The 17,626-nt window shown below is 43.6% G+C and overlaps 2 protein-coding genes and 1 long non-coding RNA gene across 10 annotated transcripts in view; 1 reads left to right on the plus strand and 2 right to left on the minus strand.

Annotated features, from left to right (window-relative positions):
* Nucleotides 1-2,491, minus strand: part of dysf (dysferlin, limb girdle muscular dystrophy 2B (autosomal recessive)) — a 39,002-nt gene extending 36,511 nt beyond the window's left edge. For both annotated transcript variants that reach the window (XM_029840186.1, XM_029840177.1), the window contains exon 1: nucleotides 2,366-2,491. The gene's annotated coding sequence lies outside the window, so the exon portion shown is untranslated. The remainder of the gene's footprint in view (nucleotides 1-2,365) is intronic.
* LOC101076575 (uncharacterized) lies at nucleotides 1,095-16,974 on the plus strand. 7 transcript variants are annotated; one of them, XM_029840175.1, is made up of 34 exons: nucleotides 1,095-1,215; nucleotides 2,015-4,345; nucleotides 5,225-5,286; nucleotides 5,401-5,439; nucleotides 5,946-6,146; nucleotides 6,229-6,692; nucleotides 6,860-7,014; nucleotides 7,111-7,245; nucleotides 7,645-7,743; nucleotides 7,817-7,854; nucleotides 7,942-8,714; nucleotides 8,805-8,885; nucleotides 8,965-8,999; nucleotides 9,073-9,225; nucleotides 9,318-9,449; nucleotides 9,603-9,641; nucleotides 9,836-9,961; nucleotides 10,028-10,154; nucleotides 10,244-10,414; nucleotides 10,514-10,548; nucleotides 10,638-10,796; nucleotides 10,872-11,006; nucleotides 11,100-11,138; nucleotides 11,220-11,360; nucleotides 11,535-11,629; nucleotides 11,712-11,735; nucleotides 11,831-12,329; nucleotides 12,459-15,248; nucleotides 15,333-15,423; nucleotides 15,644-15,751; nucleotides 15,838-15,861; nucleotides 15,937-16,074; nucleotides 16,147-16,385; nucleotides 16,469-16,974. In XM_029840175.1, exons 2-34 carry the CDS (start codon nucleotides 2,255-2,257, stop codon nucleotides 16,529-16,531), a joined length of 9,501 nt encoding a protein of 3,166 aa, XP_029696035.1. In that variant the 5' UTR covers nucleotides 1,095-1,215; nucleotides 2,015-2,254; the 3' UTR covers nucleotides 16,532-16,974. The 7 variants fall into 7 exon arrangements, with proteins under 7 accessions (XP_029696035.1, XP_029696032.1, XP_029696034.1 ...); XM_029840174.1 differs by having other exon boundaries at nucleotides 1,096-1,215; nucleotides 2,015-3,883; nucleotides 3,914-4,345; nucleotides 15,838-16,074; XM_029840173.1 differs by having other exon boundaries at nucleotides 1,096-1,215; nucleotides 2,015-3,793; nucleotides 3,824-4,345; nucleotides 15,838-16,074.
* Nucleotides 11,270-16,226, minus strand: LOC115250665 (uncharacterized). The gene is made up of 3 exons (XR_003889240.1): nucleotides 16,090-16,226; nucleotides 12,004-12,072; nucleotides 11,270-11,393 (listed from the first exon to the last, which is right to left on the minus strand). It is a non-coding gene; the product is annotated as an uncharacterized lncRNA (long non-coding RNA).
* Nucleotides 16,975-17,626: the final 652 nt, after the last annotated feature.

A 17,626-nucleotide genomic window follows, 5' to 3' on the forward strand; every position in this document is an offset into this window, starting at 1 on the left:
TGCAGTTACTACAACTATATTGTCTTCTCTAATATGAGTGTGTTAATGATTCTGATCCAAAAACAAAAGCTTGTACATGCAGCATATGCATGGGAAAGTTGTAGCATCAGAACATTTAAATGTTAATGAAATATGTGAAGATAAGAAAGAAATTCTATTGAGTCTGTGGACTGTAGAGGTATGAAACATTAGAGAACCTGGAATGGTATCATGAAATCTGAATCCTTCCTGTGACTGTGTTATGTAAAGCAAATCTCCGTCACATGAGGATTTTTTAGAGAAAAGCCATAATAGTCACAATCATGTGACATTTCAGGTTTGAGATCTTGTTCCACATGGATTACAGGCTCACAGTGACATGATAGAGACACATAAAAGCACAGTAACAAGAAAGAATGTGAGTTCATTACAAATGTTAGCACATGGGGGAGGTAGGGATTTCTGCTGCTTTTCTATTTATAGTCTGTATTACTGACCTCTGTCATGTCAACTACATATTTAAGGTGCACGCTTGCTAGTGTTACAATTTTCAACTATTTTAAGATTTGTTTACCTATAAAAGGGTCACTTTAACGCTATAAAAGCAATAAAAAATGAAGTGCAACTGCAGCTAAAAAAGGAAAAATTCCATCGAATTTCTTTGCTGTTTTCATTTATTTTTTACTGCATTTATGACAACCACTATTTTAAGGCCCTATAGTGTTTTAATGGGAAAAAATCTAATAATAAAATAATACAAAGAGTGGCTAAAAGCAAATTGTTGACATGTTTATCGGGGATAATAAAATATAACTGTGGTACAGTCCTGAAAAACCGTTTGCCCGAGGATGCCGGAAGTGCTCGAAAACATGACGATTTTAAACAGCTAAAATACTCTTTCAAAATACTGGACACGTCGATAGATGTTAAACGACGCGGCAATGACCGATCGTATCGATCACTACTGAGTGAGAAACAATGTTTTGTTGAGTTTGTGACTCTCAATTAAAGAAAATTTAAAACTTTCTGGTCACCGCGAAGCATCAAAATACCTATAAATAAATAAATTGAAGCCAATATATCTTGAAGCTTTTACGCTGAATATCTGCACCGGAAAAACGGATCCTTCCTTGGAGAATTCAAAGATTTGTTTTCCTTTTCTTGCCATCAACCACAAAAGTAACTATCGGAGGAGCAGCAGCTAATTGGCGACACTGTCTTGACGAACAACAGAAGGTATGCTTTCAAAATCAGCATTTTAATACCACGAAGCGGGCTGCAGTGTTGGTAAACAGGAATTTATCTTCTGTTTGGTGTTGTAGCCTTGTGTTTAGATGCTGCCGATTCCGACAACGGCCATTTTTGGTCTCACATAGACCCCATTTGCCATTTTATCCAACATATACGTGTGTCTATGAGTAAAAGAGTTTGTGTTAGGCAGCAAAACTAATTTTAGGTCTTAATTTCCGTGAGGAAAGGGGCCCGGGCCTGTGTGGGCGCATCCTGGAGCTGCAAACCCAGTGGCATCTGAAATAGGAACGCACCCATCACTGTTTTTAAACCGCAGCGACTATCAATAAAGCATAAAACACTACATGTGTGCAAACGGCTGTATCTGAAGGTTCGGGCTTTCTCTCTGCTTCTCTCGGTTGAGGTAGGCTATCGCTAACCATCTCAATGTCCGCAGAGCCCAATAGAACACGCGTCTGTGCGCAAGTTCGTTTACGGCATTTGCCTAACGTTGTGGAATGAAAAAGAACGGTCAATAAACTCTCTTGACACAATTTCCTGCCGCTGCTGGACAGGTACAGAAATATAACTATGGGTTTCCCTCTAATAGCCTGCTTTTTTTTTGTATTTTTCTGTGTGCCCTATTGCGTTTGCTTTCTTTGTTCTGTTAGGAAAGACCAGAAGGTGTCAAACAGGAAGTTCTTGGCAATGCTGCATCACACATCGCCCCCGATGACGGATCTTCTCCACCCAAGAAGCCCATTGTCAATACTACATTTATAATCATTTCTTAATTTTGTTTCAGCTTTGCTTTGCTCCTCTCCTGTTAAACAAGGGCCTCCAAAAAGCCCTCCTCTCTGAGGGCTTGTGAGAGACTGACTGTGATGGTGTAGCCCCAATTTGAGCCGTTAGCACAGACATAAATCTAGCAGGTGTTGCTGTTGAACACCCATGTAACTTTGGCACGCCTGGTCTCCACGTATCTGCACATTTGTCCCCCCAAATGCTGTGATGGTCATTTTTTAACCTGAAGACTTCAACTATCATGTCTCATCACCAATACAACCACTATGCCTCTGGGAGGCCAACGTCTGCCCAGAGGCAATACGACCACTCGAGTATGCAGTCGGAGAGGGAGCACCGTTGGGGGTCTAACCTTGGACCTGGTTCCAGTTACGGTTCTTCTGGAGCATCCTCGTCGAGGGTTGAAAGATCTGATAGAGGTATTCCATCGTTGTTATCACAGACAGTAAGCTACAGGCCCGAACAGAGTAGAACTTCCATGGATGACATCGATGAGAGGGCTGTGGAAATACAAATCAGCAGAGCCAGAGAGGAGGTGAAGGGCTACGGCAAACACCAACCCACGGACCAGGGCACTCGCTTCACCACCACACAACGAGAAGAATTCCACTCAACGGGCAGAGAAATGCACTACCCAATGTCCTCATCGTCGGCTTCAGGACAACACAGGCGCTCGGATGTTGACAGTGATGGTAGCGCCTGGACGTCAAGTTACGAAAGGCCGGCTTCTGATAACTCGGAATTTTATTCATCGTCTGCTTTTAAATACGCAAGTAGTGGCGATAGTCGCCATAATACCCGCCGTGAAAGAGAAGGTGAAATGCATTCTGGGGCAGGTTCAAAGGATTATGACTATGCTGGGAGAGAAATGCCTTCAGTGTCTACCTCCGAGTCTTCGATACCCAAATATTCGCCACAGTCAGCTGCTGATATCCTGCTCTTTTTTGGACTTGAAAAGGAAGACTTGAATGAGCTCAAATCCTATCCCGAAGACCAGCTCACGCCCGCAAATCTCCCATTTATATTACGCCAAATTCGCATCAAGAAAGAAAAAACAGCAGCTGGAGGTCAGAAAAATCCCTACCCTGATCCCAGGGCCACAACGAGTGGGAGTGGATTGGAAAGCCACGGTATGAGTTCTTCGACAGCGGCGAGTCATAAAGGAATGTCTTCAAGCGGTGTTCTGCAAAGCAAAGTGATTGACTATGGACATGTGAGCAGATATACTGGAGGCATCACAGATGAAGTTGGAAGGACCGGTGACAGTGGACATGATGAAAGTGGAAGTATGCTGCTGAGGGACCCCTACAGCCATGGCCGAGACCAGCAAGAACCACTGCAAAAAAATAGAACAGAGATGAAAAGCGCTGCCTTGGGTGCTTCTCATGACCAGGAAAGTTCGGTTACCAGTCAAAGCTCCTTGTACCGGTCAGTACTGAACTCTGTCGATCCTCAAACCCGACAACTCCAGCCTTCTCAGGAGGTATTCTCTCCTTATTCCCTGAAGGACACAGGCGGTGGCATTCTGAAATCGAAAGCCTCAAAACTGGCTCCTTCGAAAGAGTTGGAGGCTGATCGGCCTCCAACAAAAACAATACAACCCGCTTTTAAACCCACAAGCAAAGGGCATGGGATGTCTCCCACTGTTACTGGTGTTGTGCTGTTTGACAGTAAAAACAGGGATGCTAAAACTCAGAATAAGAGTCAAGTTAAAGTCCCAACAGGTGCTGAGCAGTTTAAAAAGCAGCAGGCCCAGGAGCAGCCCCAGATCCAACGGCAGGTCCAGGAGCAGCCCCAGATCCACCGGCAGGTCCAGGAGCAGCCCCAGATCCACCGGCAGGTCCAGGAGCAGCCCCAGATCCACCGGCAGGTCCAGGAGCAGCCCCAGATCCACCGGCAGGCCCAGGAGCAGCCCCAGACCCAGCATCAGCCAGTGGACCAGCAATTAAAGCTGCTACAGCAGCAGCAGCCAAAGGTGCAGCAGCCCAACCAGCCAGGGTTTCAGCCGGGACAAGCGACGTGGCTTCCAGCTTTTTCTTCTTCAAGATTGGTTTCTCATAACCCTGGATTAGGTGCTTCACCAGCCATGGGTAATCCGGCCTTCATCCCCCGTGGTCCTCCTGTCGTTATTCCGCCTTCAGCTTTGCCTCAGATGATGAATTTCGGTCATCCGAACGTCAAGATGGCGACCAGCAGCGGACCGTCTGCAGAAAAGCTGGAAGCCTCCTCCTCCCAGCCCACGTTGGCCATGATGTACGATTACGCGGCGACCTCTCCGAAAAGCTTTCCCCATACCTGTTCTCTGTGTAAGACAGAATGTATCCGTATGAAGGTGAGTGCACTCTGTTGTCATGCTGCTTTTTTTTTTTTACTTTCCCTACAGTCAACATTCTGTACCAATTGGTTTGTGTCGTTCCCTGAACAAGGTTTCTCTTTCTTTTAGCCATTTTTTTTATTTTCTCTTGTTTCTTTTTAAAACAAATGTAATTTTTAGGAGATGGTGTTTTCCCCCATTCCTCTCCTCCAGTTGTGACACAGCAAAGTGATGGAGCTTTAACAGAATATAGGATTATGGCTAATCAGACCATCCTGGCCAATCTCCTGGAGTTAATAAAGTATTCTTGGTGCCTTGAGACGGAGCCTTTGAAGATGAAGTTGGAAGATTACCAGATACCTGGGAAAATTGTGTAAAAGAAGACGAGATGAAGGGATTCCTGTTGCCGGGACAAAACTACATGGACCACATTTCCTGGCATATTTCTACATTTCTTCAGTTTACTGCTCCTTCCCCCGATGTGCCATGTTACCTGTGTGTAACACCTGATCCGGACCACTGGGACCTGTTGAGATGACCCTCAAGAAACCAGAAGATCCAAGTTCTGTGTGTGTGTGTGTGTGTGTGTGTGTTTTAAAAAGAAAAAGAAACCTGTTTGTTTTCATTTTGTAATGGATATCTCAGCTCAAGTGAAAACTTCAAAGCTTCTTGACGGCACAATATTAAATCTCGACAACATTTGATTTCTCTAAAATGAAAAAAAAAAACATTCCCAATGTTCTACATATGTCCAACTTTTGTTTATCTGCCATCTTCCACAATTAAAAGTGTTTTTACTTGCTGTGAATATATCAGACTTTGGTGAACGCCTATTCCATAAACATAAAACGTGTATGGACTGAAAGTAATTTTGCTCCATTTTGTTCTACCCTTTAGGACTGGATCGCACACCAGAATACCGTTCTTCACCTTACCAACTGCAAACTCTTGCGAACTCGGTCAGTCTTATTTTGGAAATGCTGGATATTTACTGAGAGATGGGAATACTACAACATCTGTTATGGACATCGAACCGCCACTCTTAATGGATGTTTTTGACTTGATTTTCACAGGTATCCAAATTGGGATGGCGAGATCACGCTCGGCGAGAGGTAAATTGGGCTGTGCAATGCACGTTCATTGAACAAGTACAACACATTTACTTCAGGGGTTCGCAACTGGTCTCATTCTGGGACCCACATTTTCCCACGGTCATTAATTCGTGACCCACTTTTGGGGGTTCTGTCCTCAATCAACAAAAATGTCCCACATCAGATGCTCATTAAATTAGCGTTACTTTTTGTGACACATCTGGAACAGATCCATGACCCAAAAGTGGGTTGCGACCCACCAGTTGAGAACCAGTGATATACAGTATTTTATGAAACAACCAGAACCGTTCAGGAACAGTCAGGACACAGTTCTGCCTGAGTCAGGCCTTGAAACCAGCATCAATTTGTCAAACCTAAAAATATCAAGGTCATCTTACAAAGAAGAGATTGTTCTTTTATTATAAGCCTACGTCTTCTTGAAAGTCTAGTCATTGTCTTATGTTTAAAATAAATAACTTCTCTTAAATATGTGATGTGACTTACCATACTTTATCTTTTGCTCTCAGGATTGCTAAGGACGACTCCAAGCCGTCAACATCCCAGGATCGTCACCAGAGAGAAAAGCATGAAAGTAGCTCACGATCCCGGTCTCGCTCTGGTTCCAGGTCTCGTTCTAATTCTTCCAGCCATCAACATCGCTACCGTGGTTATGAAAGTAGACGTAAGGGCCGGTCACGCTCACCGTATTCTTCCAGATATAGTCGCAGGTAAACACCAAGGCGGGCAAATAAAAAGGGGTAAGTGTTTTGTTAATGTCACGGTCTCACTCACCTTGGTGTGACACTAAAGGTCACAATCAAGCAGCCCGGAGAGGAGATCGCCCAGGAGAAGAGATGATCGTCATCATTTAATGAGGAGGAGACAATCATCTCCTAGGAGGAGCCATGAGTGGAGGTACTCACTGAGGAGAAGTGAGGAGTCATCGCCACTGAGGAGGAGCCGTGAGCGGAGATGGTTGTCGAGAAGAAGTGAGGAGTTCTCGCCACCGAGGAGGAGCCGTGAGCGGAGATGGTTGTCGAGAAGAAGTGAGGAGTCACCACCACCGGGGAGGAGCCGCGAACGGAGACGGTCGTCGAGAAGTGAGGAGCAGTCGCCACCCAGGAGGAGCCATGAGCGGAGGCGGTCGCCGAGGAGAAGCGAGGAGCAGTCGCCATCGAGGAGACGTGACAGGCGGTCGTCTACAAAGGAGTCATCCCCACAACGGATCTCTACCACTGCAGAGAAACTGGCGAGAAAGCTGCTGGACAATTCAGGTTTATCAAGTGAAACACGCGTTATTACAAAGTGTTTTTCAAATAACAGTGTTTGTTGAAAGTGTTTGTCAAGTGGGTTCAGTTCTGGCCCCTGTCACACCCTGATTCTTGGAACTAGAAAACTTACAGCATTGCCTGATTTTTCTTTTCTGTCTCGATTCCTTCAGAGGTAAAGTCTCTGACCCAACAGTCTGACCTGGAAGCTGTGGTTAAAACGCTTGCTCCTGCCTTACTGGCTGAGCTAGTTAAGATGAAGCCGTCAACTTCCACATCAAGAGCGAAGAAGGATTCAACTTCAGAGACGAGCCAACAGAAGAGCAAGGTGATTCTGCTACTACACATGTTCTTTTTTCATTAAAAAATCTTTACCTTCTGCATAGGAAGTCCAAATTGTTTCATTTATATTTCTGCCCCTTAGTCCAACAAGTCTTCACCTGCAAGGACAGTAAGATTGGGAAGGATTTATTCTGTACTTTCACACTGTGACGTCAACTCGGCTCTGGAAGAATTTGGAAAAACAGAGTCTCTTGTATTGCACCGGTCCGCACAACAGGTATGGAAAATAACTTTTGCTGCATTTTGCTGTTTTCATAATTCATTTTATTGAAAAACCTAATTAAATATAGTATTCGATACATGCCCCCCACCCCCACCCCTGTGAACCCACTGCTGCAAAAATTGGAATGCATTCAATTGGTTGTATAATTTGCAAGATTGTGTCAGTTAAACTGATTTTGTAATTATTAATGACAAATTCTAATCATCCATCCACTCACTACAAAGGTTGTTTTCCTTGCATACGTGGCTATGATTGTACTCTATGCCCGTACGAGGTTCAACTAACTGCTTTTCTTCATGTTTGAGAAGTGTAAAAAACTACATATCTGACATTCTTTGCTGAGAAATGTTTGCTGAGAAATACGTGCCACCAAACATGTTTGTGTATATGTAGGCAGTTGTGCTTTTCGAGAAAGAAGATGATGCCGAGAAGCTCAGGATGGTGCCGAGTTTTGAAGTGAACGGAGTTGAGGTCCATGTAATGAGAGATAGGGTATGGTTCTGTTAAGGTTAACCGTTGCCTCCTATGGACCTGTTCTCAATATATTATAAATCTCCCTTTGCAGGAGACCCAGCCAACAGATAAAAAGACCCCTGCTAAGGAGTAAGATGTTTGGATTTTAGTTGAAATAAATAATGTGATAAGTTGTATTTGTCTTGTTTATCCCATGTGCTTCTTTACCTTCAACAGAAAGCCGAGTGTTGTCGCAGCCTCTGCAAGCAAAACAGCCACAACAGGCAAAATCGCCGCTCAGGCAACTGCAGATATGGACCAAAAGTCTCAAAATACATCAAAAGCATTGATTACCAAGGCTAAAAAGACGGGTAAGGCTGTAAAATCTGGAACTCAGCTTCCCAAGGCTGCAGAGAAAGAGGCTGTAGTAAGCCAGAAAACCCCTGCAGAATCCTCAAGTCCAGATGGCAAGTCTGAGCAAACACCTGAAACCGGCAATAAAAAATCCGAGGTGGTGGGAAAAGACACAGGACTGGTCAGTCAATCAAAGGATGGCACTGCCGTCAAAGCTAAACCTGTCCTAGAAGCAAAGATCGCAAAGACACAGACACCCTCCGATCCCTCAGGCAGTTTGGATGGAACAGGATCTACAGCATCAGATGATCAACCTCAAACTGGTGACAATGAACAAAAAAGTCTGAAAATGGAGTCTGAGGTTGATAAATTGACTGAAATGGATTCAACTGGGAAGAAACCATCACCTTCGTGCAAGAAGTTGGAAACAACTAGTGAAAAAGTCAAAGATGAGACCTCAATGGACGCAACTGAACCAGTGCGAACCAGTAAAGATGTAAAGTCGGACGAGAGTGGAAGTGCTGCTATTAAAGAAGGAAATGTGACAACTGAAGTGGTTGCTTCAGGAAAAACAGATGACGAGCACATAGAGGGTCAACCAGCAGTCAGTACAGCAGTGACCCCTTCCACCCAAAAAGGATTAATAAATGCACAAGGTATCGATACGATTATTGTTATGGTTGAAATGTTGTTGCACTTATTACAGTGAACTCATTTCTCATTTATCGAAACTCCTTTCTCAACAGCAGCATCCACCTACTCAACTGCAGATGCTCCTCTGACTGTAGGGGAGGTGATAGAAAAACACCTGGATATAAAACAAATAGGTAAGAAATCCAGGAGGACGCTGTGTTCATAATAAATGTGTGTCATTGCACCTTTTGAGAATCTTTCTATCTCTTTCAGTGTGCCTCAAATGGAAAACCTGCCAGTCTCAAAGAGTAGGTTTACTCGCATTTCAATTATTCAAATGAGTATACACCGCCACCATTAATCCTGTTTATTGTAATTCAGTTTTTTCAGCTTGGGCTGAAGCCAATGCTCATAACTGGGCTGCCGGAGTATCATGATGGCTGCTACAAGATGGAGGACGTTGTCCAACTGCTGGTTCCTTTTGGTTTCCAACATGGAGACAACAACATTTACATCGTTCCCCAGATCCGCATGGTAAAAAAAAATCGGATGATAATTAAGAACAAAAACTGGAACTTGGAAAATGCGATGGCTGCGTTACTGGGTTTGTGTGTTTTGGGTCTCAGGCTTTTGTCAAAATGCCAACAATGGAGTCTGTGCACAACCTAATTACAAAAGCCAGGGGAGAGGAAAGGATGACATTCAAAGGTGCCAAAATCTCTTTCCATGCGCTAGGCTTTGATAATCCAAGCAGCCCGGTGAGCACAGTCCTGATGTTTAACGTTGAGACAGATGTTGACAATACTTTAGAATGAATTTAGTTAAATATGTTTCCTTGTTATTTTCTTTTTAAGAATGCCTTCATCAGATTGTTTTAAAGAAACACTGTGATTGCCGTCTTTGTCTTTCAGTATGGATTTTATACGTTGCTGATGAGGCTGATGAACTTTGTGAGTATCCATCATTTATACAAAATATTAAAAATGAACACAACCCACGAATGAAATGGATAGAAAGACTATAAGCTGATTAAAAAATAGCTGAGTTGGTAGAGCATGAACTCTCTCTCTGGCTGAGCTGTGTTTAGAAGATGCCCAAATATGAATGATTAAAAAAGCCAAACTCATCCCTTTATTTCTTGTAGCATGTGACTGATGATGGATCAAGCCTGGTCTACATTGACAATATCTCACTGAGTGAATCTAAGGACCTCAGGGAAACTTTGAAAAAAATCGGCTGTGTGAAGAACTTCTTGCCTCTCCTCAATAAGGTAAATAAACAATAATCGGTGTCTCTGAAACGACTCCACTTCAAAGTCTTACCCAGTTTCTTCCAGCTGTTTATAGAATTTGAGTCCGTCTACGATGCCGACCGGCTCGGAGTTTGGTACAGTCTTCTGAAAAAACCACCTGGTCACATCCTTCATAGGGAGAAAACACCGATCAGCAGTTGCACATCACCCTGTTAGTCTGAGAAGTAATAAAAGAAATTAAATGGGAAGTGGGAACTTTACAGGCTTTTTCATGTTGTTGTTTTTTTTTTTTTTTCATAGCACCAAAACTCCCTGAGCAGGCTTTGCCAGACAGCACAGAAGCTGTTACCTGGGCAACTGTCCCGTCCATAAAGTCTGGTATTCCGCAGGGCAGCGCTGCTCCATTTTGGATCCCACTGAAAAGCAGTCCTTATCTATTCCCTACTATCTCTCCTTGGTTCAACATCCCAGGTAGAGATATTGGAAATCACTCCAAAAAGTTACTGAAAGTTAAAAATGTGTCGTGACGTTTTCAGTCCGATTCTCAATTGTTTTTGTCATTTTCAAAAGATTACCTGACTGTGACGGGAATGGACAGCATCAAAGTACGGCAGCATTAAAGTCACCTGTTGCATTATTGATATGTACGTCTTGACCACATGACTAAATCCTTGTTACACCTTGTGCTGTGTAGGCGGCCAGAAGTCGTGGTTCCAACATTATCATGTTGACGGGATTGCAAGAATCCTTTTACACCCATCAGAATGTGGCCCAGTTAGTCTGGCAGTATTTCCCCGAGCCGGGCATCCAAACCCTGTACTACAACATTATTGTTTTACCACTTCAGAGGAGGGTAAGTGGTACAAATGAAGGCGTAAGCATCGTGATCACTATGATGGTCTTCATCTGTCTGATTCTGCCATTTTAGGCCTTTGTGTTTTTTCCTGATTGGACAGCGTGCTCTAATTTCGTCCAAGATCATGTCTCAAAACCCGTCTCTCTCAATGGCAACGCACTCAGTGTCCACTTTGTCACGGAACCCATGAGTTTAGAATTTAGTGAGGTGAGAACGCATCTGTTTTGATGAAACTTAGGACGAGTTTGCGATTAACAGGATTTTGATTAACAGGATTTGTGTTTATTCATGATTTTGCAGGAGATGTTGTACAAAACTGCAATGAAGTTGTGTAATGCTGTAAGTTCTAAATTGTTGAACCAATTACCATTATGCTGGTGTCTTTGCACTGTGCCACTTGACAATTTTGTTGTTGTTTAGAGAGTGTCAGAGATGGAGGCTTTGGAGGAACGGTTGCTTTGTGTGGAGATTAATGAAGCAGCCGTGCATGTCACCCAGATCGTCCTGGACGTGGTGGCATCCATTGCACCTTTCGTCTCCTTCCTGATGCTCGGCAACAGGGTACATGCACACAGGGCACAGATTGTTTAACATCTGTTTGGAAAAATAGAATTTTTTTATCGGTGATAAAGATCCTGTTGTGGGGACTTTTTACATATTCACCCATTGCAAGTTCAAACGATTTTAGGTGATGCTCAAGGTTTATTTCAAAAATGCTTTAATCAATCCCAACAGATCTGCATTGAAATGGCCCAACCCAGCGGTGTAACACAGGTGCTGGAAGTGTACAAATCTAAAACTGAACTCTTGAATCAAAAGCAAATGTTTAGGTATGTGGTATCATTTTAAAAGTTTAATCTTTCTGAATATAGGTTGAATTGTGCACTAACTCCATCTGTTTTTGCTCTACAGTGATACAGTTCAGCGTGTTGAAAAGTGAGTACATGACCTTGCGATTGATTGATTGATTGATTGATTGATTGATTGATTGATTGAAACCAAATCTGACTCTCCCTTTTCTGCACTTTTAGTTTGAAGAGCTTTAAACAGCGTCTTCAAGATCATGGTAAACTCAGAATCACCTTTGAATGTGATTTATTGAGCTTTGATTTCCCTTCACCTAAGAATCCTAAAACTGAGCCACCTACTTGTGAGATGGTAGAAAATGATTCAAAGCTAGTCCTTCACAGCTCAAGTGACTTACCCAATGTAGCCATGAACGAGGAGGGAGAAAAACCTGGCGTTGAGATGGGCAAGGACTGGGGCTCTGCTCCTGAAACAAAGGATGAAATAAAAGAAAGGATATCAGCAGCAACGTTACACTCGACTGCTGATGAGACCTCTGACATTAGCATTGAAAAAAGATGCAATGCTCCCAGTTCTCCTTCCGAAGAGGCTGCAGCCACACATGGAAGAATGGCTGAAGAACCTCAGTGTGGTGAGATGAATCGGGACATTCTGAAGGTCATTACAGAGACAGTTTGTCAGCCCAAGCTCGAGAAAGAGATGACGATGGAGGAAGAGAATACAGTAAGATCTGGTTATTACAGCATGAACATACACATAAAAACAGTTGTTTTGACAGCTTTACTAAGAAAAGAAGGTATATGGTTTATTACATTAATAATACAATATTTCAATCTTTGTCTGTATATCCAGACCCAGGAGGAGATCACAGATGACATGGATCAGGAAGATTTCAACATGGATGATTTTGTCACTGTTGATGAAGTTGGTGCAGACGTGGAAGATATACCTGCTCATAGCTCCTCCTCAACATCTTCCACAAAAAGAAGAAAGAGGACTTGTTCACGTGCGTCATCAAGCGGAAAACAAAAGCCCACAAGGTCTTCTAATGATTCAAAAGGCTCATCATCTTCATTATCTTTGTCATCCTCCGCACCAAAACTGAATGAAGAATCGTGTCACTCACCAAAAAAACCAGCAGACTCTCCCGAACCAAACAAATCTCTGGATAACCCATCAGTCTCTGACTGCAGAAGTAAAACCTCAAGAGAAACATTTCCCTCCTCTGCAAAAGAAACAGGTACTGGATCAGATGATTCTAGTGTGAAGGTCTTCATAGAGACTCAACCAGAACAGCATCAAGAAAAACTTGTTGACTGTGCAGTTGTAACATCTGACCACAAAGAGGCAGCAGAGAGCTCAGAGGCTGAAAAACTGCCTATTCACAAGCAAGAGGAGGAGCAGGAAGACGGTGAAAACTACCAAATCCTTGATTCATTCGAAGAACAAACAGATGGAACTTTGGATGATGAGGACGAACATGGCAGCTCATTAACACAGCCGATTGAGCCTGGGGTCAGTGTGGATGAAGGGAAAACCCACCCGGGAGGGAATGTTGACATGTCAGTGGATGTGTCTGTCCCAGAAGATCCAGCAGCTTCAGCTCTAGAGGATATACAGGTACAACATGGGTCTTTATCAGTAAAGCAGCTGTCTGAGGGTGAAAAAAATCTTGTTGTGGAAAAATCTAATGAATCTGCAGTCGGAGATGAAGCAATTAAAGATGGTGAGAGTAATAAACAAAATGAGTTGGAAGGCTCAGGGAAAGATCAGCTTCCCCAAGATCCAAAGAGCCCTGAAAAGGATGAATTTGAACAAGAAATCTTTGAAATATTGGATACAATAGATGAGGCGACTGCACCACAAGATGACAACCAAACTCCCAATGACCAGTTAGAAAAACACATCAGCCACCAAAAAGAAGGTCCAACGGTGAGTTCACAGACTGAGTCAGAGAGTGACAAGGACATAAGAACCAGGAAACGGAGGACAACTTCGAGAAAACATGATGAAAATTCCAAAAAGATGGGCCTGACCTCAACATCTGAAGGTGAGTCTCCTCTCAAGCAAAGGATGGCTAAAAAGTACGACACTCGGGGGAAGGTGGACACCTCTGCACAAAGGTTTAAGAAAGACAAAGAGGTGACTAAAGAGATGGAGCTGGAAGAAGACGCTCAGAATGCTACCACTTCAGGAAGACCTGTCAGGAGGAGGAGCGCACGAGGAAAGAAAGATGACAAACTCACCCCGACTCCCACTGAAACATCAGAAACTCCCATCACAGACGAAGAAACACCTTACAAAATCTTAGACTCTGTGGATGAAGAGACCCCTGACGATGAAGCTAAAGTCACAAGATCGACAAGAGGAAAGAGAGAGAGAGCCAACAAAAACGATGCTTTGAGGACACCAGCGAGAAGGCGGCACACTGCAGCCAGAGAAGCACGGGAAGGAAGTGAGAAGAAACTACCAGAAGACCAGGAAACACCATCGCCTGGAGGTGAAGTGACTGGAGAGGTGTGTCACAAAGATGCCACTTACAAAATACTAGATTCTGTGGAAGATGAGGTCGTTGAGGAGAGTCCAGCTCCAACACGGCCAAGAAAACGAGGAAGACCAAAGAAAATGGTCAAAACTAAAAAAGAGAAACAGCCATTAAAAGATGATGCATCTGAAAAACTAATGAAGGAGGAGGAGCTATATCAGGTGATTGACTCAGTTGAGGACGAGACAGCTGACGATCAACTCGTCCCAGGACGGCCTGAGAGTTCTGGGACTGAAGAGGCACCCAAAATTGGGGATGAGCAGACTGGAGATGGCACTTCTGTTACAGGGTCGACCAAAAACCAGGAGGAAGAGCAGCAAGAGCCTCCGTATCAGCTCGTAGATTCTGTGATTACTGAAGCGGTTTCAGCTGAAACAGAAGACACTTCGACGTGTCCTACAGCTGCAGAAGCCTCCGACAGTATCGCTGTCACAACAGTTAATGAGACGGTTTCTAATTTGGGGGTTCGTGGGGTTTCAGCTGCTGGAGAAGGTTCTGGTACGAGCAATAATTCATCCAGGACAGAGCGGGATCAAGAAGACAAACCAGGAACCAAGTCCAAAACCGACCCTCTAAAACCAGAAGAGGAGAGCCAACTGGAAACACCTGAGAGAAACACTCTGGACACAATGGTGAACCTGGATGAAGTGAGTGAGGAGGAGGAGAACTACCCTGATGACACAGCTGAGGAGGAAGAACTGAGGAAGAGACCAGCTGACTCAAAAGAGAAGCACGAGCGAAAACTGAGGGAGAAGCCCAGGACCAGCACCAGAGCGCAGAGAAGCCGGAGCCAAGAGGACAGAGGGGGAGACGGGAGCAGCAGATCTATGGATGAGGAGAGAGAGGAGCAAGATGAGGACTCTGTGGAGGAGGACACCAAGGAGCTGTTGACTCTGGACGAGGTGGGAGCAGACGAGCCTGAAGAAGAGAGAGCAACAGAGAGCCAAGACAAAGATGACATCACAGAGACAGAACTGCAGTCGCTCGTCACTCTGGACGAGGTCGTAGAAGAAGACGACAAAATGGTCGAGCAAAACAGTGCAGAGACCCACCCGCTCAGAGAGGAGGACCAATCGGTGGACTTCTTAAATCCAGAAGTAAACATTTACAAAAGTTCTTCTTTCATCCATCCGGAATAAAAGACAAACATTTGTGTTGAAACATCGGCTGTCTGTTTTTAGACTTTAGTAACCATAGATGAAGCTGGTGGTGAAGATAAAGAAGAGCAGGAGCAGAAGCACTCTGGTAAACGCAAACTTGACACCGAGACAGGTTTGTGTTTATCCACCGTGAAATATACATGCACACTTAACTGCACATATATTTGATCGGTTATTGTTGCGGCTGCATTAATGTCGTCTCAAGATGTCATATTTGTTATTGCATTGTTGTCACGCAGTAAATTACTGTCGTAAATCATCAGGTACCCATCAGACTTGTACACTATCTTCATATTTACAGGATATTCTATGATTCTTTTGTGTGGTTTTAGAGGAAAATCCAAACTTTGTGACCCTAGATGAGGTTGGGGAGGAGGAAGAGGAGAAAATATCCCCTAGGGCCAGAGGTCGACCTAGAAAGAGAACCAGACAGACGCCAGGTAACCCTCCCTGTCCCAACAGTCCACCACACATTTGCTCATCAAACGTCGTTCTTTGTTTCATACTAAACTTCCTTTTCATGCAGTGAAAGTGAGAAGATCTGTCAGAGGTAAGAACGTGACTTCAAAAGATGAAGAAGAAAAAGAAGCAGCCTCCGTTCAACCTGCCACTTCTCCGGAGAAAGACGAGTCTTCGTTGTCAACTGGAAGCCGGCGGGAGCCTCAGAAGACGGAGGTGAAAGCTGCCTCGGCCGAGCCGCAGCCTGGGAACCAGAAACTGGAGGGATGTTTGGAGGGAGACAGGAGCAGGACGGACATTAAAGGTATGAAGAACAAACCTTAGATGCTGGGTTGAGTCTCTTTCATATAAATGTGGGATGTTTACTCTGTTGCAGCTGCAAACAAACAGAGGAGGAAGCTGACTGGACCAGAAGCAAAGCGAGCATGCTCCCAGTCTCCTGGTGTCCGTTCTAGCTTCAGACTTCCAGAATTCAAACCCAACAACCCTCTGGGTCAGGAGTTTGTTGTCCCCACATCTGGATTTTTCTGTAATCTCTGCCTTGTGTTTTATCGCAACAAGAAGACGGCCAGGGAAGTCCACTGCAGCAGCCGGAGACACTACGACAACCTGCAGGTGCAAACAAACACAGGGCTGAGTGAAATTCCAAAAACAATGCATTTTTTTTTAATCTTTATGTGCTCGTGCTTGTTTTTCAGAAATATTATCGGGAGATTGAACAGAATTCAAGACAGTCATCGCAGAGCTCCATTTCTGAGTGATGAAGATGCCACTGACTATTTTACTGCGTAAAAATGTACAAAGATTTGAGTTTTCATAGCATAGTTTTCAAGATATCAATTATCTAATGAGTCATTGTAATTCTTAGAAAATAACTTGATTTTTTTGTAGATTGAGATAAAGTCAGGCTCCAGATCCCATAAGATTTCATTTTTAACTGTTTAGAAATGGCAACAGTGATTTTGTTTACCTGTAAAGTACTGAGAAGTAGAACATTTACTGTTTTAATTTGAGTAGGAATTTGGGTATTTTGGGGTCCTGATCTTTAGGAAGCATCATGTATAATAATATTTTGGAAACAAAATCATGACCATTCAGCTGTACAAAACAATATTGTCAAAAAAACTCGATATCCTGTCATGTTTCCCGATCGCCCATATTCTACAATAAATACATTTATTTGTATCTAAGCAACCAATTCAAATTGCACTGTTTCCACACTTTCCGAGATTATCCGGTAGAACCTATATTCGTTACCAAATGAAGCAACCAATATTTCATGAATGAAAAAGCTTATTTAATTAGTCAGTCCTCCACACAGAATTCATCCTGCCACTATTGTAAACTGTTGGATCGCAATACCTCCTGTATGTAGCTGCCGATCCGCGTGTTCGTTGAATGAAGACTTCGAGAAGTAAAGTACCAATTTCAAAATGTATTTAACAATAGAATCAATTCCAGACACAAATATTACAGAGCTCCGGGCCAGTTCATAACCCTAGCAACAACAGAGTCAATTGTCAGGGCACGAAGTCTGACAAGCTAACTATCCCTTGGCCCAGTCCTTTATAGTCACACACATGCAAATTCACAATGTCCATGCAATCCCCCGCTGAGATGTCCCCGTCCTCTTCCTCCAGTCCCTTTGGTGTTGGTAGAGTTCTTCTCTTCCATTGTTTTCCCAGGCCAGATCCCATTCTTCATGCAAATGTGATCATCATCAACCCCCCTGATGTCCTGTTTACAATGAGTGTTTGACACCCCCTGCCTGACTGGCTCCTGAGATAACAGTAGATCAAACAACAATCCTGCAAATGTCTCTGTTCTTAATTACATTTAGTCTACCTTGCCTAACT

The sequence above is a fragment of the Takifugu rubripes genome, chromosome 8 (genome assembly GCF_901000725.2).
Source record: "Takifugu rubripes chromosome 8, fTakRub1.2, whole genome shotgun sequence".
In the NCBI taxonomy this organism is placed as follows: Eukaryota; Metazoa; Chordata; class Actinopteri; order Tetraodontiformes; family Tetraodontidae; genus Takifugu; species Takifugu rubripes.